Source organism: Pocillopora verrucosa, chromosome 4 (genome assembly GCF_036669915.1).
Source record: "Pocillopora verrucosa isolate sample1 chromosome 4, ASM3666991v2, whole genome shotgun sequence".
Lineage (NCBI taxonomy): Eukaryota > Metazoa > Cnidaria > Anthozoa > Scleractinia > Pocilloporidae > Pocillopora > Pocillopora verrucosa.
In genome coordinates this window covers 23174602-23197178 of record NC_089315.1, presented here as the reverse complement: position 1 = coordinate 23197178, position 22577 = coordinate 23174602, and the positions used below count along the sequence as shown (strand labels likewise).

The window sequence follows — 22577 nt, the reverse complement described above, 5'->3', positions numbered from 1 at the left end:
TTTCTGATTGTAACTGAACTGATAAAAGAGAATTCCCGTTTATATACTTGGAAGGACGCTGGGATTTCTGGGATTTCAACAAACCTTTGCATTGTGGGAAACTCGTAAACAGTATTGTTGTGTCTCGACTTCTTGACCACATGAACAGCGAATGACCGTCGTAAACAACGCAGAAATGTGGCAGTTTAGGTTCTTGTTGCTATGTCTCCTGTTTCTTTTACTCGGACTCATTCTTCTATACAGAAAATCGCGAAGTTTTCGTTTCCGTATAAAGTATATTGGCTACAACTTTGTGATCATGTTATCCGCCATTCATTGGACCTTTGTTGGTTTGTGCCATCCATTTGATGTAGACAACTTTCATCGTTGCTCCGGCATCTTGTACAATTTCCTCGTCAGAGCCTACTCGATACGCGCTCAAGTTGAAGGACTTGAGATCTTTGATACTCTCAAAGAGAAGAATTTCATTATTGTAGCCAACCATCAAAGTTCGCTTGACGTTTTTGTGTTGCTTCAGACGACACCCCGTAGAACCACGTTCTTAGCGAAAAGGGAACTACTGTATGCACCTCTGTTTGGATTTGCGGCCTGGCTTTTTGGAGTCGTATTTGTTGATAGATCTAACGCCAAGAGTGCGAGAAACGTCATGGATAAAACAGCAAAAACGATGCGTGATAAAAAGGTAACTGGTGATCGTCTAGGTGGTCAACAGAGGGGGGCTGGGTTCAAACTTCAATGGTCATGCTAACGGCCGAGACAACAATCGAAGAAGTATTTAGAATTGTTGCTGATTATTTCAAGCCTTGAAGCAGTGAAACATCAACTGGGAAATTTGAGGTCCAAAAAGATCCAAATTATAGCTATCTTGGTATCTTTCTGAGGACCCCTAGAGGAATGCTAATGAGCAATTTTCTTTATGCTTGTCAGCACAAACTTTGGATCAAATAAGCTGTTAAAATTTACCTTGCTCCCAGCTGGTAGCTTTTTGGCTTAATAACAGGGCCCTGTGGGTGTCTGGTGGACAGGGGCTCAAACCCTGTTGAAGCATGATATTTTTCTGGCTTCTTTTTCAGCAGTTTTTTTAATTATAATTAGTTCACCTGTGAGGATTTTTCGCTGTTTGGTGAAAATTTCTCCCAAAGCTTTCTGGGGTTATTAAGCTTAGAAATATAATATAACCTTACACATTAGATACACATAACCGCCAGTAGATTGAGCTGTTGACCAAGTCTTCTGCTCACAGGACACAGGTTTTACACTGTTATTACTTTATTTGTAACTTGCTAAAATGTTAGCAGTAAATATTAAATAAATTAAATATCAGATGTTCTCATGTTATTTGCAGATTAATCTTTGGATCTTTCCAGAGGGCACAAGAAGCCAGAGTGGTACATTTCTCCCATTTAAGAAAGGTGCCTTCCATCTTGCCATTCAGGCACAGGTAGGTTGTCTGGATTCTCTCAAGTTGATGTCCATTAACACATGTGAATTTGGAAAGTGTTGAAAAGGGATAATGCACAGAGGGATGACTTGAAACAACTCACAAGATGGAGGATTAATGGCAGGACAAAAATGCAGGCCAACTTCATGGTTTGGTGTTTTCATTAGACAAAAGTTATGAATTGAAAATAATTAATAGTCTTTGTGAACTTGATTATTCGTAAAGACAGTTAAAATATTCATCTATTAATAATACTTAATATGTAAAAGTAGTGTAAAAATTAAATGGAACATTTTATGGAACTTCAGAATGAAACAATCATGTGTGTTTTGTTTTAGCTTCCTATTGTTCCTATTGTAATCTATGACTACTCTTCAATTTTCAACAAGAAAAACAAAGCATTTGAACATGGTAAGTTTCAGGTAGCTTTTTCATTTTAGTACTAAGAAAAATTTAACTCTCAGAGGTGATTAACATGTAACTTCTCCATAAATCCACACATTATACAGCATACAGGTAATGAGAATACTCAAATGTATTGGGTAGAAGTTGTTACCTCCTCCTTTCCCACCCCTTAGATGATAGTAAATTTTGATTTTGACAGAAATATTTTATAATGAGGGGATTACTAGAATGGATGGGTGGATGGACTAGGGTTCCACCTCAGTGCAGGATTGCTGCCTTATTCCACTCACACTCTCTTGTCTGAATGTTTTTTTATTTTCCTTAGTCAGCCTGGCCCACAGTTCTGCACTCATTAAAAACTTTTTTGTGTCAAAAGCAACCTTGCTTAAATGTGTTAGTTTGCCTTGGAGGGCACTTTGATTGATCTACACATATTGTACCACCCTTAAAATCAATTACCCACAAATGTAGAAAACAATCTTGAAGGGGCTAATCACTTTTCCTTTTCTCATTGGCCATCTCTAATTATTGGATAAGGTTGGGCATGATGTCATGAATTATCAATGCTGAGGTCTGAGTTATCTGCCAAAACTGAAGAAATGCAACATGCCATGTTGGAGACAATTCTATAAGTAGTAAATCACTGCATATTTAATTTAGCAAATAACCAAATATGGCATACTGTCAAACAAATTTTAACATATCATAACACACCATAAGAAAATGCAATGATTATATATTCTTAACCAATATGCAAAAGAAGACACTTTTCTCTGAGTTGGCAAAAGTTTGAGCACACTAATGGCAAGGGGCTTGGAAACTAGGCAGACTTTGAACTTTTCATGATAATCCAATATTTGTTGCAGGTATTGAGTTATCATGTCAACTTCATACACTATGGTATATTGACTGTATGTTCTTGCCCAATCAGAGTTTTCATAGAAAGCCTAATGTATAATAATTTTCTCTACATTGTTTGGGAGTTATGATTACTTTGTTGAATGAATGGTGGAAGTAGAGATTACTAGAATTAAGGTGTTGATGATAACTTTATTCAGTTTGTCAAAGTGTCATTTACTGTCACAGACATTGACTCCATTTGACTACTCTTTCCATGTTTATTGCACATCACATTGTGTATGAGGTAACCTAATTGTCAGTCACACTGATGCTGTCTTAACCCTTTAACACCCAAGATCTCACTATTAATTCTCCTTACTGTCTGTCATTCAGTTCTTGTGATGTTAGTTTTGAGAATTTGGTATTGTATCAACTTATAATCCACTGATTGATATTTTTCTTTATTCTCATCACACGTCTGCTTGATATTGTAATGATATTGTAAGGAGAAATTCTGTCTTGGTCACTCATGGGAGTTAAAGGGTTAAATCATAAACTTATTAGTTAAGTTTTTCATGTGCCATCTTGTAGGAATCATTAAAATTAAAGTGCTGGATCCCATTTCAACTGATGGCCTTGCAGCCGATGATGTTGGGGAGTTAACAGATCATGTTCGACAAGAGATGCTGAAAGTTTTCCATGAAAAGGACTCTTCAGGAAGCCACCAGAATTCAGTACCAGCAGGAGAGAAAAAGAATGAGTGACACTAACATTTACATGAAATTAAAGCAAGTTGAGCTTAAATTCAATTCTATGTGGAGTTTTAAGTGTGTTTTAAAAATGAATATGATCAGAAATGAAATTATTTTACTAAAGAGATGGATTGTACATTGAATTTATAGTTTCCAGTCCCATTACAATTTTTGGTGCTACGTAATCTATTGGGCTAAAATAGCCAATGATGCTTGTGGACCTTCTTTCGCTTGCAAGGTTTTTTCAATTAACTCTAATAATACAAACAGAGTGATCTTGGTGTTTACTTTATTTAATTTTGAAACTCAAAATTTTAAATCATAAAGAGATCTTTATTTTAATTTTTATGAATGAAATAAATCAATAACTCTATTTTAATTTTCAGACAAACATCTGGCTTGAAATACTTGTAATCTGAGTCTTTTTTTATTTTTTAAATTATTGTGTTCAAACAAATGTTTTAATGGCTATTATTTATAAATAAAGGATTTGTCTTTATCCCAGCATTTGTGTACTCCATTGAATTTGTCTTGTCTCAGCCCAAGAATCAGTGTGGATAGTACAATGGGAACTGCTCTTACTAAGTGATTAGTTTGTTCAAAAAATAATTTGTCATGTGGAAGAGTGAGCCCTTTTGGTGCCTTTAGGTGCAGGCTAAATGTTAACACTTATGAAACAGTCACCCTAGAAGGAATCTGGTATTCAGTACTTGTTTAATTGTTACTCCATCACAACCGTTTTTCAAATGCTAAATTAATTTGCATATGTTTTTTCCCAAATGAACACTTAAACGTGACCTAAAAAACACCTTTAACAAGTAATATGTTTGACCTCAAGGACAATTAAGTAACATCCGTATCCATAAAATGTACAATTCTCGGATTGCAATTGTTAAACTTTGAGGAGTTGTTTATAAAGCTGAGCGCTTTGCAATTGACTGTCATAAAACCCAAACCAAAGTTATTACAGGGGCCAATCGGAGGACAGGAAAATACCCTGAAGAGCCAATCAGAACTCAAAGTAAAAACAAGCAAATCGCCTAAAGCGCGAGAAAACGCGGGCGACCAAGTCGTGATCGATTTTAGTTTTTCTTATCAATGGTCTGGAGAGTGGTGCGAGTTCCCGGACCAAACTCATAGAGCAAGGTAAACCAAACCAATGCAAGCCTGGATTACTTTCGACACAATTTAATTTTGCCCTGGTAAGAAATATCTCTTTGCTGAAAAGACCTCCCCTCACATAAGTTGTGACGTTCAGGCGCGTTAAGGGGTGTAGATAGGTCTTCAATGGACATGCAACTTTCAAAGAAGCACGCATGATTTTGTTCGCCAATCATATCAACTGAAGTGCGATTTCTGTATTTTTCATCTATCAAAGAGGCTGAAATAGTTTGAGGCAGCTGTATTTACTGGCTAGTACTGTTAATGCCGTTTTCTTGCAGTGACTTTTCTGCAGAAGCTGTTAACCTGCCCCTAAACATGTTGTTCTCGCGGCACTTACTGCAATGAGCAAGCTGAATTTGCCCTGCCGGACCACACTACAAGAAATTTGCACCAAATTGGTAATGTAACCTTCTCGGGCGGCGTTTGAATACCTTTAAATGCATACTCGAAAGATAGTTTGAAAAATGATCACGCGAGCAGATCTAAATTGGGTTAAATCCTGCGCGTAATCCCAAGCGATTCTGAACGATTCCATGAAGTCATATGTCCAACAGATTAAAAGCCTCTTATCGGGGATCAAGTTTGTAAAAATGTGTATCTCTTAAAGGAAAAACGATTGTTGCTATTGGTTAGTAAACATGGCTAAACTTGCCCTAAGTGTAATAAAAGATAACAAAACCCTAAAATTTCTACTTCTGTAACGACAATTTTCAGACTACTTTTCTGCTCTCTCAGAACTACAAAGACCCTGTCTCTCACCTAGTTTTGTCAAAGTTTCTGCTAAATATCCACTTTTCTTGCTATGGAGATTCTCTTTTTAAATTCACGCAAGAAACTCATTTGTTGTCTCATCGTTCTCGTTCCCTTTACTATAAAGGAGACAGAAGGCATTCCAACACCTCATGATTCACCACATCAGGCGGTTTAGGCAATGTCTTGTAGAAAATCACAGCGTCTCTGTTGTAAATTCTGATTTCCTTTTCGTTACTCGGTACCGCCTGTGTACTAAGGCATTCGCTTAGGCTACTGTTGTTTACTGTCTTCGTTGCCTTTACTATCGAGGAGACAGAAGACTTTTTCCAACAGCTCATGATCCAACCAAGCCGGTGGTTTAAGCGATGTCTTGGGGAAAATTACAGCGTCTATCTTGAAAAATCTGACTTCTCTTTCGTCACTCTGTTCCGCTTCTGTATTAAGGGACTCGGCTAAGCTTCTTCGTTCCTCGTTTCCCCTCAGCGTTTCCTTAAAAGTTGTCAGCCAGGATAAGACAGCAGCTTTTTGGTTTTCTGACATGACTTTGTGTTTCTTACTCAAGACCTGCGCCAGAAAATTGACACAGTACCACGAGAGGTCTTGCTCTGAACACAGAACGCTAGGGATTTTGCGGAGAATGGATTCCACTGCGTCTTGAAGGACATCGTTTAAGTAAGGCTTGTTCGGTGCGTACTGCAACACCAGCAAACAAAACAGCACCAAGCTTGGTGTTAGAACATTAATACTGAGTACGCACAATTGTGACTCCAAAACGATTCTGTTCCAAGGATTGCATGCGAAGTCTGAGGTATTTGGGACATAACCGAGAAAGCTTGTTAAGCACTTAACTGCGCACTGTCTTACAGTCTCACTGTCATGGACTAACGAGTTCTGTATATAAACAAGCAGAACAAGGAGGTCTTCATCGGATAGTTTCTCGAGAGAAGGTTCGTTTGCGTCGTTACCATTCGACAATACCAAAATGGGGTTCACTATCTCCTTTCTAGTTTTGAAGAAGACATCCCAAAAGACAAGACTTGCAAGAACCAAAATGCTTTGCCCTTCATTGACAAGATTAATCATACATTTTTTGTCGAGACTGAACATATGCTGAGCACCTTCCTGAGACAACATCTGGGAGATTGCAAGGGATGCGATGAGAACCAAAGTGCTTGCGAGAAGATTGACGTCCTTGACAGAGTCCGTTCGCAGTTCGACAGTGTTTACCAGTTTGGAATTCAAAATATGTTCGACAAAGCTACAGAAAGGCTTGTTGGATAGAAGCACCGCAGCCACCCGGTAATTTTCTCTATTCGTATCCCTAGCCAGCAAAACATTCAGATAATTTATGGCACAAACTGCAAATCTTTGATCACCGTCTGAGGAAGTCAACAAGTTGATGACGCGATACAAAAGTTTGACGTCAAATGCCAGGTTGGCCTTCATCTGTACTGTTGTCATCACATCCAGCATGGTAGAAATAGAATGGTGTGCGAGAGGATGGGACTTGTGGCTTGAAAAAATCTTGAGGAAAATGCTAGTTATCTGGATTGCTGTTGATTTTAAGTGAGGTGCACTTATCTTGGCTGGGATAGACTTTGAATCTCCAGACATCAATGCTTCTATAATGATCCCTACTCGACTAACAAGGGTCTCCATGTTATGATCAATCAGTGAGACAAATTCTCGAAAACACGGATCGTTTGAAATTAAAAGTTGTTGGAGTTCCTCGTCAGGGGAACAGTTCTGAGTCTTTTCGCTTCTAAGAAAGCAAATCAAAGCCTGTCGACCAAAGGCGTGTGCTAGAGGTTCACGAGAAAATATCCAGGAAAGGAAGAGAATGTTTTGAATGTGAATTGACTCAAATTCGTTTGGTGTAAAATTCACCAAATTCTGCTCCAGAATGTTTTGAGCGACGTCCATGCTTTCCATGACGTCAGTTGGCAGTGTCAGTTTACTCAGCCTGCTGTAGGGTGCAATCCAAAGATACAGTAAGTGTTTCAGAGTGAAACGATGCATAAGGCTGAGGTCGGAAAGAAGCATTATATACTTGTGCAAGCTTGTTGCGAGGCTTTCGAGGGAGACGATCATGTCACCATGAGTAAACGCCACGTACATCAGTTCGATGCAAGCACATTGCGAATTGAAGAGAGAGACGTCATTTATCTCAGTCGTGGCAGACTGTCTCACTGGGCATTGTGTAAGTATGTTTAGGCAAGCGGTTACGGAATGGATACCAGCAATATTGCTTGTCTGAAGCACTTCCTTTAGCTGGGTGGTGTCGCAACTATCGGCAAGTGCAAGGCACAGGTCTGTCAAGAAACGCCCTGTGACGTCTCCGAGCTCTTTGCCATCTGGACGTCTACAAAACCTCTCTCTGATCTCTAGGGAGAGTCGAACAAAAGAACCTAACGCTAGTTTCTTTGCAAAATCGTGTCTGTAACTATTCACTGAAGACACTGAGACAGAGAGAATCTCAAAAAAGCTTTTGAACACTGCAAGACATTCGATAGATTCGTAGTTCAGCATCAAGGCCGGTACACATGTCTGATCGATAGCTTTCCACAACGAATCAACAAACTGCTCAAGTATTTCATTCTCATATGAAACCGTTGATTCATTCCTTGTCAACAGGGCTGCGTACGACGGTTTCCTTACCTGGAACTCTTGACCAAATAGTAAAGCCTTCTTGATAACCTCCAACAAAGCACCCAGAAGTGCTCCAAATGCTCCTAATGGATAAACAAATTTCTGTTATGCTGAGGTATAAATACGATGAGAAAAGTGTAGGTGGAGCGGCTTTCAAAGTTGTCTAGTAATATTTAAAGTGCAAGAAAAGGTCAGGCATTTAGCGATTTTCGGAAAAAGTGGAAATATATTTAATAACTTGTCTCGCTTAAGAGCATAACACTGCGACCTTGGTCAGAGCTTAAATCTGCTCTTCAGGTGTTGGCTTAACTTAACCTAGAAGGGGTGTGAGCTGACTCTTTCAAAAGGATGCGGAATTAAAGAATGGCTTACCTTTAGGAATATTTCGGAAATATATCCTTGGCTTTGTGAATTTTTCCATTTGGGAGATCACAGTTGACACAAGAGGAACAACAGCTTCAAACGACACCGATGAGGGAAAATGATTGATGTTTAGAAATTGCACCACAGCACAAGCTGCCTGAGTGATAACCCTGTGATCTGCAGACTTCAAGCTTTGGTGCAGGAGATCAGCACATTTCTTACAAAGCTCCTCGTTTGGGAAGAGTTCAACGTTGAACGATTGCGAAGATAAAATTAGGGAAAGCACACGAATTGCTTGCTGAATGATTTCAGGATTCTTGAACTTGATGGCTTTTGATACACCGACGATTACTGACTCGATGCCGTAGACAGAGTAGCCTTCGGTGTAGAAGACATCGGCTCTCACTATGTGATCCAAACAACAGAAAACCGAGGCCAGAATTATGTCATTTGAACACTCCAAGTCCTCAAGAAGCATCTCTCCTATTCCACATCTTAGAATGACCCTGGTAAATGATTTTTCTTCAGAATCATGTTGTAAAATACGAGTGATGCATTGTATAGCTCCAGTCTGGATTGCCTCGTTTTGTGATAGCATCAACTTCTTTAAACTTTCAAGAATATCGCTTTTACCTTCGTTTGGGGGTTTCAAAACGGACATTAACACATCTGGCTGTGCAGTGAACATTTTCAGGACCCCAAGGGCGTTAACTTGAGTATCGAGACTTACAGAACAGTTGATAACAGCGCATGTTTGTCGACACATTTTCTCTCGGATTTGAAAATTTAACTCCTTCACCGCTTCTTCGCTGGAGCATACTTGTACAAGTATGAATAGGAAGGCGACTTTAATGGACTCTTCGGGAAACACAATGTTAGAGATAAAATATTCCAAAAGAGAAGACGAATTCTTGGCAAATACTTGAGACAAAGCCGGGATCGATTTTAAAAGTCGCCCTAAGGCGAGAACAAAAGGATAGGATTTCCTGAAATTGTTTAACCGCAATATTTGGTTCTCTAACGTTTCCATAACTTTCTCCACAAGTTTTTCAGAACGCAGCTTGACAGTGATAATATCGAGTGCCTCAACTGCTGTGTTCATCAGAAGCTCGTTCTCTGATGACAACAAATCCATTATTGTGCTGCAAAGGTGCGAGACAATCTGCGTACTTTGACAGAAAAGCTCCAAGACATTTTGATTGTTCGTAAGAAGAAAAACAATCTCTTGAAGAGCCTTGCGTTTGCGAAGGTGAAGGACATTTGGACTCTCCAAAAGCTCTACAAGACACGCTACGCAGACTAATGTAACGTTTCTTCCTGTCATTCGCCACTGAGAATCATGCTTTGAGTGATTTGAAGTGAAAAAACTGAGCGAATTTTCGGTCGACTCCATTCTACTAACTTGCGATACTTGCAGGAATGGTAACGGATTTATGTGAGCCCGCGAATGTAAAGAGCTTGTGTGTTTCACCTGCGCATGTGTACTACAGTTTTTTTCGGAGGGAAAGTTCAAAATAAATAACGAAGTAATCGGAGTACGATTTCCATAACCGACCAGAAATTTTCTTAACCTGTCGCAGTTTGTAGCCTGCTTAAGGATGGCATCTGACGTAACTGTGGATGTGAAAGAAGGTAAGTAATATTTTGCTTGAATCGTGTAAAAATATCTCTGTCGACAACATCTTCCATCGCCCGACCTCGTCGAAATGTTTGTTTTCGAATATCGTACATGAAGACCCAATAACTTTATTAGGGATACGATCTGTCCGTTATAACAGGGCTGGCTTGTAAAATATTTTGTGATAACTGAAAATAGATTCCGTTTGTATTAGTAAACTTACACTATCACACAAATATATGCTTTTGCCGAACAGTACCGCGTACGTCTTAGTACTAGTACTGTACAACTTGCTGTAAACTGTACGTGCCCCCGTTTGATCTGAGTTATCTGCTAGCTTATTACAGGCTCAGAGATGACACACGTATCCGAACCACAACGACATAGGGAACGCAAATCAGAGACTTTTTTAAGCAAAGTCAGTTAAATCGATATATCACTCCAAGTAAACACGACCGTTACTTTGTTGTATTTCAGAGGAAAATCCATTAATATGCTCAGAGAAAAGACTCACAAAGGTAGTAGTTAAAGTTTTTTGTATTTTATTCCTATTTTTTAAGACATACACAAATTTAATCCCTAAGATCGACTAGCATCCAATTCCTCCAGACTATATCATCATTGAATTGAAAACTAAGGCCATGAGAATCAAAAAAATAATTGCTCATTGATTTGATCGTCAGAGCTATTCTCCTTGTCAGTAATGGGAAATATGTAGAGAACACTTTGGAGAATGTGCTTTCTGATGTTAAGAGCATTGTTACCACCTGTGGGAGGATGGAAGTCTGATGGAGGGTTACTCCAGGTTTTGGCAGGATTCCCTGACAATGTGCTGGTCCCTGTTGTACTCCTCTGGGTTGTTCAATTAGCTAGGTTAAGATAACCCAAGATTGGTGTGAAATCTGACCAGACAGATCTGATAGCTTTAAAAGAATATTCAATACAATTCTTTTGTCTACAATTTGATGCTTGAATGCTTGAAAAAGAAAAGAGAAAATTATTGGAAAAAGATTTAAAGAAAGAAATAGAGAAACCCAGATTATAACTTAATCCTGGGTCAGCACTAATTTGGCCTTAACATTTTGACCCCTCAGAGTGACTAGCATCTAATTTCTCCTTACAAGATCACCCCTGAATAAAACATTAAGGTCATGAGAATAAGGGAAATGACTGACAACTTAAAAAGTTCTTGATGGTTAAACAATTTCTCTTAGCTAGCATCTTAAGAAATGCATGGAGAAAAGTGTGGAGAATATGCATACTGATTTTAGGGTGTAAAGGGTTAAAAAAGAACTGGGCATAGGGTAAAAAGAAGTACTGTGAGAGTGCTTGTCTTGTGAAAGTACACAACTCAGTAACCTGGCTATGACTTGTTGTCTGACATGGACACTGTGTCTCCAACTGATAACAAAATTATTGCAATAAATAATTTCTTGAATACAATATACTGTTGTTTGAAAAAAAATTAACTTTTTTTTTGTGTATCATCAACAGGTACAGCAAGCAAAACTGGAGGCACTTGCTGCCTTTGGCAACTGCACATTTGATTCCTTGGTTGTTAAAAAGGAAAGCTTCAAGTCAAAACTCAATTCAACTGCAAAGACTGCTGCCACAAGAAAAGAAAATGTGAAGAGGCTTACTCGGTAAGGACTGATAATTATGTGTTTTATCAAGGCAATATCCTCTGATTGAAGATTTTCTGTTTTTCCTCTTAACTGCCTGCTTTATACTGTATCAATATTGCCAAATAGAATTTTATTGCAAGTCAATCCTGGGAGTCCAAATGTACCTGAGCTTAGTTGATAACAATGTTTATCTTGGTCTCACTCTTATGAATTTTCTTTTTGTTATTACTATTATCTTTTGGTGAAAAGGCCCCTCAATTCCTTAAGATTGAGTATCAATTTCACAAGTTGAGTATCAATTTCACAACCTGAAGGTTCCTGCAACAATCTCATGTTTTGATTGTTTGCCATTTCTATGATCATGTTCTAATTGAGTTGCTTGGGGAGAAGTGTCCAAACACAGAGAGTGACACCAAAGACTTACCTGTCTAAAGTTTCAATATATGAACTTTGCTAGTTTTGCATGCAGATCAGCACACACAAAAATTCTCAAAGTGCTGAGCCTCATGCTGGATGCCAAATTAAGCTGGTTTAACAACACATTAAATAATTAAAAAGCTGAATGTGAGTCTTAAACACCACCTCCTCTCTTGATCTACCTCTGACTTAATGTAACTCACCATAGCAGCACAATTTGAACAAGGAATCATTACCCAAAAAATCAGAACGGAATGTTCAAGAAGTCAATTGCTTCTTGTAGAATTACTCAGTAGGGGTACCATTAGAAATGTAAACTCTAGTTTCATAGCTGCCTGTTATGGGAACCTTTTCCCATGGAATTGATGTAAAATATGAGCCTTATAGTATGATTTCCAAATCTTAAAACAAAAGTGTCTTTTTCTCTACTGAACCTTTATTTGTTATTTTTATGAAATAGCAAAGCGGTCATACATAGAATACTTTTGTCCTCTAGAATGGAAAAAGCCAGACAGGAAGCCAATGAGGCATTCAAGAATATTCGTCTCGGCCAGAAACGAAAAATTAGTGTGCGTGAGAAGAAAACAGAAACACATGACCCCATCAATGCAAAAAGAAAACTCACAAGACTTGAACAATGTAAACTTGAAGCACAGCAAGCTTTTGGAAATGTTCCTTTGGGCACACTGGCAGAAAATATAGAAAAGAAAGATGGGCAAAATAAGATTCAAAGACACAGATCAAGTGCAGGAACCAAACACTCAGGACTTGAGAATAATGATACTGCACAGAAAAACACTAAAAAAAGCTTTGACAAGAGATCTTTGGAAAGAATTATGAAAGAAAAGAGGAAATCTATAAATAAGGGGAGACAAAATAGAAGATCATCAACTTTGCGAAGAAGGAGTTCAGCCATGATGCGAAGACGAAATTCTGCCAAAAGTAATAGACTTACCAAGGTCCAAGCCTCACAGTTAGAGGCTCTTCATAGTTTTGGAGGCCTGAGCCTTGACAAGTTGAGTTCCTCCAACAAGAAGGCCTGTGAAGCTGAAGTAAAGGGTGACCCAGTGGCTGTTGACTGTGAAACTGTTGAGGAAGGGAAAGTTCAAAGTGAGGTAAATGAACCAATAGTCAAGGAAACCCATCATGAAAGTGATTATGGTCAGAAAGATGGTGAGATGGATGTTGAGCCAGCACTAATTGCAAATGCTGTAGATGTCCTGGGAGAGATGTCTCTGCAAAAATGTCATTCTGTTGATGAAGTAACTCAAGTGACACCCAGTGACTGCAGCAATACTGAGACCCAGACTGAGAAGGTCCAAGTGTGTGAAGATCATGTGAAAGGTGTTAAGAGTAAGCACCCTAATTGGGAGGAAAGTCTTCATGAGGCATCCCCTCAAGCCAAAAGTATAATCACTGAAGCAGCACCCAGGCTCTTGACACGCTTGGAGAGAGCACGAATAGAAGCACTTCACAGTTTCAATGGGCAAGCTTTTGACCATGTGATAAAGACATCCACTAGAAAAATGGCCAGATACTTGACACCAATGAAACATCAGGGAACCAACACAGAGCTCCAGCCAACAATGAATACACCCTGTCAGACTGATGATTCCTTTAGAAGACACTACCCGCTTCCTAACAAGTCCTTCTACTCCAGCCTCCAGGGCAACAGCTTCCATGACAGGGACGCACTATTGGAGAGTAGCAAAAAGGTTGTGCAGACAGCCAGGTCCTTGGATACACCTTCTCCAGATCACTCACCTGCAAACTTGTGATTTCGTAGACAAACAGGAGAAATGCCATAATTTTAGTGTACTGTTTTTTTTGCTTGTCTGTTTGCATCCTAAGGAAGAGTTTTAACTATTAAAACTCAAGTTTTGTTTATTTGCATTGAGTTTGGAAAAAAAACTTAATAGTGTGGTAAGTTATTATTACATTGAAGATGTTCACATTTGAGTGTTATGTTGGTGTTCATGTTTGCAAAGAGATGCTGTTCACTGGGCCAGCAAGTTCTGACAACTAATTCCTAATAAAAAGTGACTTGTGACTGCACATGCAGGTTTGTCATTAAAAGGCAGTAGGTGGTGGAAACCCACCTGCTGTCAGACCATTTTGTGCTGTTCACTTTGCACACCAGCCTTTTGTGATATTGAGAACTGTTGTCTAAACAAATCACTTTGTTGTTGTTGTTGTTGTTGTTGTTGTTGTTGTAAATTAGCAATTTTCCTTTTCTGATTTTATGGAGGAAGGATTAAACTAAAAAGTTGTATTTAAAGTGAGTACAGTGCAAGAACTGTCAGTGATGTTGACAGCTCACTTAAAAGACAGAAAATAAGTATTTGTGGTATTAAGATTTGTCATGTGATGAAATCTTTTTTTTTTCTGGTGAGTTAGTTATTATCTTATGTTTTTTTATTTTATATAAGAAGGATCAAATTAAAAACCTGTACAGGAAGTACCATGCAAAAACTGTCAGTGGTGTTTGTTCACAGCTATCTCGAAAGACAGAGAATAATTAATTTTTTAACTGATTTTAACATCAATGTCTGGTAAAAAAATGTTACTCAAATATACTCCAGATGATAAAAACCATTTTTCAAAGAATTTCAAATTTCAAATTTTCCATCTCAGAAGTGTTGTGTCATACACTGAGAGGTTCCATCAGTGTAGCTCACTACACTCTATGGTCCAATTGTTCAAAGGGCAGGTGAGTCGCTATCCAGTGGATAAGTGTCAAGAAAAGGTACCACGTTATCTAATGGATAGAGATTTATCCAGTGGATAGCATTACTTCAAACAACTGTGGTCTGCAAGTGTATTAAGTTTCAGTTCTCAATACTTCCTTAAACTGCCTACCTTTTTTCTGATCAGCTGCTATGATTACTGAGGTTTTGGTCTTTTTGACATGCAACTTGAATCTGTAAAGTCATTCTGTCACACTTGATAATATACTTCAGGGCACAACCCAGTAAACCCTGATGTTAAAGGATAAATTTGATTCAGCTGAACTGGCCAGTTTAGTCAAGATGACAATAAAATGATATGATCCAGTGCTTTTAGGCAGATTGGCACTCAGTTTATGATCATCTGTTTAGAGAGAACTTTGGTGTTAACATGGAGATGAAACACAAATGTTGATCTTTTTGTCCCTGATTTATTTATAGAGCAACAAAACAAAGCACAGAAACTGTCCTTCTTAACCCCTTTACACTCTAACATCAGTATTCATATTCTCTGTGCTTTTCCTATACATTTCCTCAGGTGTTTGACAAGGAGAATTTGTTTAACAATCAAGGGCTTCTGTAGTTGGTGATCATTTCCTTAATTCCCTTGACCTTTATGAGTGATTCAGAGTGATATTGACAGGGGAAACTTGATGCTTATCACTTTTCAGGGTCAAAGGTTTATTAAGTGGACTATGCCCAAAGACTTGGCCTGGAGCTTAAACTATGATCCTTTGCCGCCAGGTTACCACATCAAAAATAGGTAGAATTTTCTTTTTTCCTTTTTTTTTTTAGGTGTATTGATTGAATCTGACTTGGTTTAAACATGAAACTACATAAGTAAAAGTTAAGAGTTGGTTTAAGTATCACCCTACCAGTGAAAAGGTATGCCATGGCACCATTTTGCCAAATTCATAGGCACTCTGAAATCCTATCCTTTTCTTGTTCAATATATCGCAATATATCGCAATATATCTTTGGTTAGGGTCTATTGGAGACAAAAGAGTCTCAGTTCGCTTTTCGTAGTAAAATTACTTGGAATTATATTTTTGAGGCAATCAACTGTAGGCGACTAATTTTGATTTTCTCTCTGTTTGAGGAATGGCAGTAAGCGTTGTCTCTTTCGTAACTGTTATTTGGTCTCATCACGCAACACGCACTCCCTCTCAAACGGGGAATATATGACGTTGTGTGACGAGACTAAACAAGTGTTGCACTAATGCATTTTATTTTTGCTTAGAGGTATTTAGACAATAAACCACAAAATACCTGGTGAGTTCAGTTAAAATAGTAATATTTTCTTTCTCTTAAGGTGAAGCAATGCGTTATTTTCGTCCGGTTGAAAGTTACACAGTGTCCCATCTCAATTGGCTCGCCTAGCCGAAAAAATAACCCTTGCTTACTACGCTTGACTATGTTTTTTTTTTTCCGTTTGTGTGATAATGTCTTTTTTTTCTTTCCATTGTTTTCAATTTGTTACTTGTGTGATCAAAAAAATTTTCCTTTAATTTAAATCCAAACAATGAAGACAATTGACTGTGGGCACCACGAACCGTTCGTGCGATTTTTATTGAACGTTTGTTCGGCATTGCCGGTAGTATCCTGTTCAACTCACGCCTAGCTTCCAATCGACATCCGTTCCGCAAAGTTCAAGAATGCGTCAATGCAAATGAACCTAGCTAACCGCACCCGAACCAGGTGCGGTACGGTATGGTTTCTATATATAGCTCTTATTGGCTATGAGGAACACGGCACAATGATTTATAACCGCTGGAGACTTGATTTTTAACAATGATCTCTGTAGCGAGTTGCGATGAAGGAGTTGTTTAAGGATAAATACTGACATAACCTTTTGGAAAATCTATCACCAAACATAGCTTTACTTCAGCCAAATACTAGGTCTGTCAGAATTAAGGTAAGGGGTGTAATCTCCGTTGGTTATTGAAAGCCAGCAGTACTGTTTTCAAATCAATCAAAGAGGTTAATTCTAACTTTATATGTTCGCTTGAAAAATCAAGTACATTTACGATGTGAAATGTGTCCTCTGTTACTGACGCTGACTTTTGTAACGCTTTGTGATTTTGTTTTTCAAACGAGTCGTTTTCCTGCTATACCTAGTTTACCAAAGAAAGAGTCACCTTAACATACGCCGCAATCTTTGGTTAAAATAGAAACTACGAAAAAAATTCCAAAGAGAAAACATCCTCTTGGCCTACTTCGTTCAAAATTGTCATCTGTCACTCCGTTTAGGGAGCCCCCCGCGGAGAGTAGGAATTGAAACAAAAATCAAAGGCCGAAACATCTGATGAGGCCGAGTTCCTGAGTAATCTATCTTCTTGCTATCTGAGATGGCCGTCAGCTCCTGTTGAATAATCACCTCTGACTAAGGAGTCTAAAGGAAGTGTCCTTCGACAGCAAATTGGGTTCAAGTGGAAGTTGTGTTAGAAAGATATTTGCTTTACGCACACCCATACAAAATCTACTTCGACAGGTCCGCGCAGATAAATGTTATGATACACAGACTGAAAGAGACTTTTTTAACATTATCATTTTGTCGGGAATTGTGGCACATTTTGCGAGCTAAAATAGAGGATTTGGCAAGCTGGCGTGATAGTTCAGGCTGTTTTGTTGTCGATTTTCCAGTTTTATACTTTCTCGATGCCATCTAAAATAATAGAAATAGTATTTACCAGACTATGTTTTGGGCTAAAAATATGTCTTGGGGCCTCCTCATTTTAACCTTCGCCTAAAGGCTCGGGCTAAAATTAATCTAATGATTTTTAAGGGATCACATGGTTTTAAGGGGGAACGCAAGGGACGTCAGTCGTCTCTAACAGAGTCTAGAGAAAACTGATCACCAGTGAGGGGAATGCCATTAGAATACTGTAGAGCGTTATGTGAGGATTGGGTCATTTTCATTGAGAAACGACTAAAATCCTCGTCCCCCAAAGTGAATGGTCCCTTATTTTCATTGTTTCACCCTTAGAGATGAAAGGTTTTATCATCACCAATGCATCCAAAGATGAGAGATGGTTTGAGCATATTGTTACCGGATTCTACATTGCGATCTTCGTGATCACATTTATGACGAACACGTTCCTCTTCATCGTGTTCCTGAAGAATAAATCGTTCCGCGACCTCAGCACTTACTTGATCGTCCAGATGGCGGTAGCTGACGTGCTGTATCTTTGCGTCACCTGCGCCATCATTGTCATAAAGAACTTGGATGTACAGCTTAGCCGGCCGATGTGCAAAGCCTTGTTATATGTAGAGGGAGTGGCCAGATTTGCATCTTCGCTCTCTTTGATGTTGATCAGTCTTGAGAGATCCATGTCTGTTTGCTCACCATCGATGTGCTATACAATCAGGAAAATTTCTGGAGTCAAGAAAAAAGTGAGTGTCTTGATGTGACTTCAATATGAGATGATCAACTTGTTGAAGCTGCCGTTATTGCAATGACCTACAATTTCTCCCTTTCTCATCCCACAGGCTTTCTTAAGCGTTTTCATCAGCGCTGTGATTCTTCGTTTAGGAGTCCTTTTCGTGGCGTGTGACTCTGAAAAGTGGGCCCCTGGCTACAGAGTAGCTGTGACTGTCGCTACTTATACCCTCCCCCTGGTGGTAGAGCTGACTGCCTACACCATATCTTACCACAATATCAACCGAAGACTTAGAGCTTCAGCAGGCAGCAAACAAGTTCTGTTGTTTATCAAGAGGTCGCTGAAGGTTTTTGTGTTAATCGCTGTAGTCTTTGCAGTCTGTACGCTCCCTGCATCAGTCATGGTGATTCTTCAGTCACTCCGTGTTTACACACCTAGCTATTTTGTTGGATATGTCGGGGACATAATTGAATGCATTCCCTGTGTCACAAACGTAATCTGCTACCTGGTCTGCAGTCCAAAGTTTCGCATGGAAATCAGGAAACTCTTATCAGGTGTGTTTCTGTTTGGACTTACTGCCCCATAGTTAGAATCCACAACCTCTCAATTACTCGTTCCGATAGTGAAACACGGTTCATTCTCTTTAGCATTTCCCGACATTTTACGACTTAAAAACGTACTTAGAACATTTGGACTGAGTTTTTTAGCGTAAAACCAAATCAACTTCCCAGCGACAAACAGCCAATCAAAGGGAAGAAAAACATAAAAAAGACAATGAGACCTCACAGTATGAACGAGCAAACCGAGTCGAGATGATTCCTCAGCATTACACTGCATATCCTATACTGCGCAAAAAATTACGTAATTAGGCGAATAAGCACGCGCGCATTCCGAGAACATGGAGAATCTTTACGAAGCGATAACGGAAATTCTTCGGAAAAAGGCAAAAGCACCACCAAACGGACGCGCGGTAAACTCTTAATCTTAAACGAATAAAACCCCAAAAGCGAAACGACCGAAAAAACTGAAAAACTAAAAAAACTCGCATACGCGAAAATCGTACGCGTCACAAATGCTCACCGCGTGTTTTAAAATTCGAAAAGTCTCAGAGCGCGCGTGCTCGCTAGTCGACTTCTTTTCACCAGATACGACGGTCTTTATTTCTTGAACGAGCACGGTGACCTATATTTTTTTATTCATTTGCACCTGTATAGGCTTAAATGGGGTACGCTTGGCCAATAAAATCTCTTCAGCAAGCACGCTTAGCTATCTTTTTTCATCGTAGTTTTCGAAACAGAGTTGGTAGGAAACATTAAAGGAAAAATTCAAAAAAGAATCGTTCAACAACTTTCATTTCTGAGTAATCATCTTAAGCGCGTGCAACCGATTGATTGGAAAGTTTAGTACGAGTTTTGTAGACAAATCGTTGGTTAAACAAAACCGAAGTAGCTCCGGATTACTCTCAGTACTCAGTTGAGACTTACTATATACCCAATCGATAACGCAGTGACCGGAACTCTGATTACACACATTTTTTTCAGTCCCCGATTACAACTCAATACCAGGTTTTAAAGACCTTTCCTTTTCTAAGTACAATATCTCTTTCCATTCCTTTTTAATCAAACTTGAGAATGGCGACTAATATTCATAGTTACCTTGCTCCACTTGATAAGACGCCAGTATTGTAGTTTACACGATAAGTTGAAAGAAGAGCACCGCCGGGTGACCCACAATAGAGCGAGGGACTACCTTAATTCAAAGAGGGAGTATACTTTTATCGAGGGCAGAAGTGAAATTATCTGACCGTAGACGTAAATAATTCCTTAATTACAATTTTTTTTAGTTCGATGAAATGATTTATGATTCATCGACAACTTGTTTACGGTATTCATGATTTTTCACTGACTATATCTTATAATTCATGATTTCTTAATTATTCATGATTCTGGCCACCTGATTTAACCCCTTTGGTCAATGACTCATGATTCCGCCTCCACCCACGAATGTTTGACAAAGAATCTAACCTTCTAACCTTTTACCCAGCCCTTCGCCTTTTCACATATCTCGCACTTCCATTGCCTCTTACTAAACGTTTATTTACATCAGTACTCAGGTATTGTAACACTGGTGAATACATTTCCAAATCAGCCTCTGCAGAAGGCGCAGAAAACTTAGACGGCCTTGATGACGAAAAGAAAAACAAGCGCGCCATTGACAAGACCACTTTAAAGTTGGATTGGATTCTTGGCGATGACCCATCTCAAGTCGTCATTCCAGGATCCCCTACTCTGAGGGTAGACACACCAGCTAGTGCTGTACCCCCTGACTCCATAGAAGTACCTCTTATGGCCCTAGAAACCATTGCAGAGCAAGACGAAACAAGTCCCCGACGGGCAGCTCGAAAAGGCACCAGCGTTAACACTTGGCCACGCATGCGTCAAACTCCAAACGATCGACGTGTCCCGGAGAATCTTGCGGCATCCAAGGACTCCGTTTTTTCTGGGTCAAGTTTAAACGGTGTGGACATTGGAGTTCACCAATCTGGGTTTGAGACAGGTTTATCCACGGAGACAGTGGATAATATCATGCCAAAGATCTCTAAACATACTGTCAAGAATGTGGAAATAGGAACCCAAACTGAGTTCAGCAGAGTTGACGTACATGAGACTGTGAAAGAAGGTAGATTATAGTAACATTTAATATCTATTATTACCATTAAGCAATCAATCTCGCATCTAAGAAAGCGAATTTTGGGGATGTTCAGCAAGCCGCAAAGCGGCAACGTAATTATCCACAAGTTTGGACCACTCGTGCTCGCGCAGAAAGAGCGGGGCCTTGAGTTATCAGAGCAGTTCGACGAGAAAATTCTCCAGGTTCTCACAAGAGTAAGTCATTCCGCGTTAGAAATTCCCCTGTATGCATGGGCACATGCTCGTCGCAACTGGTCTGTGATGCGCAGAATAACTTTGAAGCTTCACCCACCACCCGGGCTACCCCCGGGAATTTCCTATGCCCAATATGCCGTGTGGCACGTCGGGCGGCTTTTCGTGCCATTTCCGTAACATGTGTGTTTTACGGGACAGGGTTCAGTTAGCCGTCCGTACCGTGGGGGTGGTAAATTTGAAGCTTGCCTGGGTGGGGTGGGCAATTTGAATTGTTAAGTCTCTCCAGCGGAATGAACGTGTTTTGTCTTTTAATATGGAGGTGTTTGCAGGTAAAAAGTTCAATTTTGCGAGAAGATGGTCAGAAGAAAAGGTCTAAAAGAAAGTCACGGTCGCTATTTATCTTGCCGTTCACAAAAAAAATCGACAATCATAACCGGTACTTGGGTGAGGCATTTGAACACAATTTTGGCCGGGGTGGGGGGGGGGGAGAGGGCGTTTCAGAAATTTGAACGAACCAATCTTCAAAAATTCAAACTCTGAAGGGTAGGAGAGAGGGGGGAGAGAGTGGCCGGGGGGATCTTAAAGCTTCGAATTGATCGACGCATTCAGCTTCTCGTTGTCAGAGTTCTCGTTTCTTCAGGTCACGTGGTCATTTTTACTTCTAAAGATGCGTAAAAACGAGTGACTCTGAGGATTAAAATGAAACTAATTTTCTTTGACTTAAGTTTTTTACAAAACCGACTGCTTTAAATTTACTTCATTTTCTTTGAGGTTCCTTATTTTCTGGAATGTGATAATTTGTTTCAATCACTCAGCTTTTGTCTTGTACATCAAATATTGCTCCAAGAATTGGAGTTTATCATGAAATTCGTATAGAGATTTAAAGAATGTGACTTCTTCATATATCTCTTTCGCAGAATCATCATGGCTCTGACGTGAAGGAAGAAACGTACTTTACATTTACTATTGATGTATGCAGGAAACACGATAGTTGTTCGAAGGCAACAATTTTGGGTTTTATCGTAACTATATAAGAAATGGCGATCGCACCTTTAGATCAGAGGCTCGGTTTTATATATTTCACATTGTCAGTGAAGCTACTTAATGAAAAAAAAGTGAAACTAAAGCGATTCATTGTACATTCGCGATAATAATTGTATCCGTATAATCATTCTGCTAAAGAAAAAAAGTGAATTCAAACCAAATGATTTTTTTCATTAATGTACATAAAACCATAATTTCCTACTACTATTTAATGAAATAAAAGCAACTTACAATTGAGTGTGAAAAGCTGTCCTCTTTGGAAAGCAGGAGAAAGAACAATGGTGAGGTCAAGGGGGATGTCAAAGTCACTAATGGTAATACTAGTGATGGCTCGAGGCCAGGTTCTCCTCCGTCCATTGCACACTTTAGAAATGAACTGAAGTAAGAAGAAGCCAAACTTCTCTTGTTGAAACAACCACATGCTGCACAAAATGATGTCAAAGGTAGCTCCAAATTTCATAAAGAAAATGTGGAGAAGGTACAGACACAAGGAGTCTCTTCCCAACCTGTGAAGT

At 39.2% G+C, this 22577-nt stretch overlaps 3 protein-coding genes across 3 annotated transcripts; 2 read left to right on the top strand and 1 right to left on the bottom strand.

Moving 5' to 3' along the window:
* Positions 1-6: 6 nt before the first annotated feature.
* On the top strand, positions 7-3933 carry LOC131778704 (1-acyl-sn-glycerol-3-phosphate acyltransferase alpha). The gene is made up of 4 exons (XM_059095126.2): positions 7-682; positions 1346-1441; positions 1780-1852; positions 3278-3933. Exons 1-4 carry the CDS (start codon positions 152-154, stop codon positions 3448-3450), a joined length of 873 nt encoding a protein of 290 aa, XP_058951109.2. The 5' UTR covers positions 7-151; the 3' UTR covers positions 3451-3933.
* Positions 3934-4704: 771 nt separating this feature from the next.
* On the bottom strand, positions 4705-9915 carry LOC131778774 (meiosis inhibitor protein 1-like). Its single transcript, XM_059095221.2, has 3 exons — positions 9891-9915; positions 8377-9777; positions 4705-8087 (listed from the first exon to the last, which is right to left on the bottom strand). Exons 1-3 carry the CDS (start codon positions 9913-9915, stop codon positions 5626-5628), a joined length of 3888 nt encoding a protein of 1295 aa, XP_058951204.2. The 3' UTR covers positions 4705-5625.
* LOC131778784 (myosin-4) lies at positions 9869-14496 on the top strand. Its single transcript, XM_059095233.2, has 4 exons — positions 9869-9999; positions 10463-10503; positions 11480-11628; positions 12524-14496. Exons 1-4 carry the CDS (start codon positions 9966-9968, stop codon positions 13803-13805), a joined length of 1506 nt encoding a protein of 501 aa, XP_058951216.1. The 5' UTR covers positions 9869-9965; the 3' UTR covers positions 13806-14496.
* The last annotated feature ends 8081 nt before the right edge of the window (positions 14497-22577 follow it).

What these genes read in the sequence shown, in the direction of transcription:
- LOC131778704 (XM_059095126.2), top strand. Translation starts at nt 152, where the DNA reads ATGACCGTCGTAAACAACGCAGAAATGTGGCAGTTTAGGTTCTTGTTG. An exon ending in AAACGATGCGTGATAAAAAG is followed by an intron (nt 683 to 1,345) that starts GTAACTGGTGAT and finishes TGTTATTTGCAG; the next exon opens with ATTAATCTTTGGATCTTTCC. An exon ending in AAACAAAGCATTTGAACATG is followed by an intron (nt 1,853 to 3,277) that starts GTAAGTTTCAGG and finishes GCCATCTTGTAG; the next exon opens with GAATCATTAAAATTAAAGTG.
- LOC131778784 (XM_059095233.2), top strand. Translation starts at nt 9,966, where the DNA reads ATGGCATCTGACGTAACTGTGGATGTGAAAGAAG. An exon ending in AACTGTGGATGTGAAAGAAG is followed by an intron (nt 10,000 to 10,462) that starts GTAAGTAATATT and finishes GTTGTATTTCAG; the next exon opens with AGGAAAATCCATTAATATGC. An exon ending in AATGTGAAGAGGCTTACTCG is followed by an intron (nt 11,629 to 12,523) that starts GTAAGGACTGAT and finishes TTTGTCCTCTAG; the next exon opens with AATGGAAAAAGCCAGACAGG.
- LOC131778774 (XM_059095221.2), bottom strand. Translation starts at nt 9,915, where the DNA reads ATGGAAATCGTACTCCGATTACTTC. An exon ending in AATCGTACTCCGATTACTTC is followed by an intron (nt 9,778 to 9,890) that starts GTTATTTATTTT and finishes CATTCCTGCAAG; the next exon opens with TATCGCAAGTTAGTAGAATG. An exon ending in TTTCCGAAATATTCCTAAAG is followed by an intron (nt 8,088 to 8,376) that starts GTAAGCCATTCT and finishes TTTATCCATTAG; the next exon opens with GAGCATTTGGAGCACTTCTG.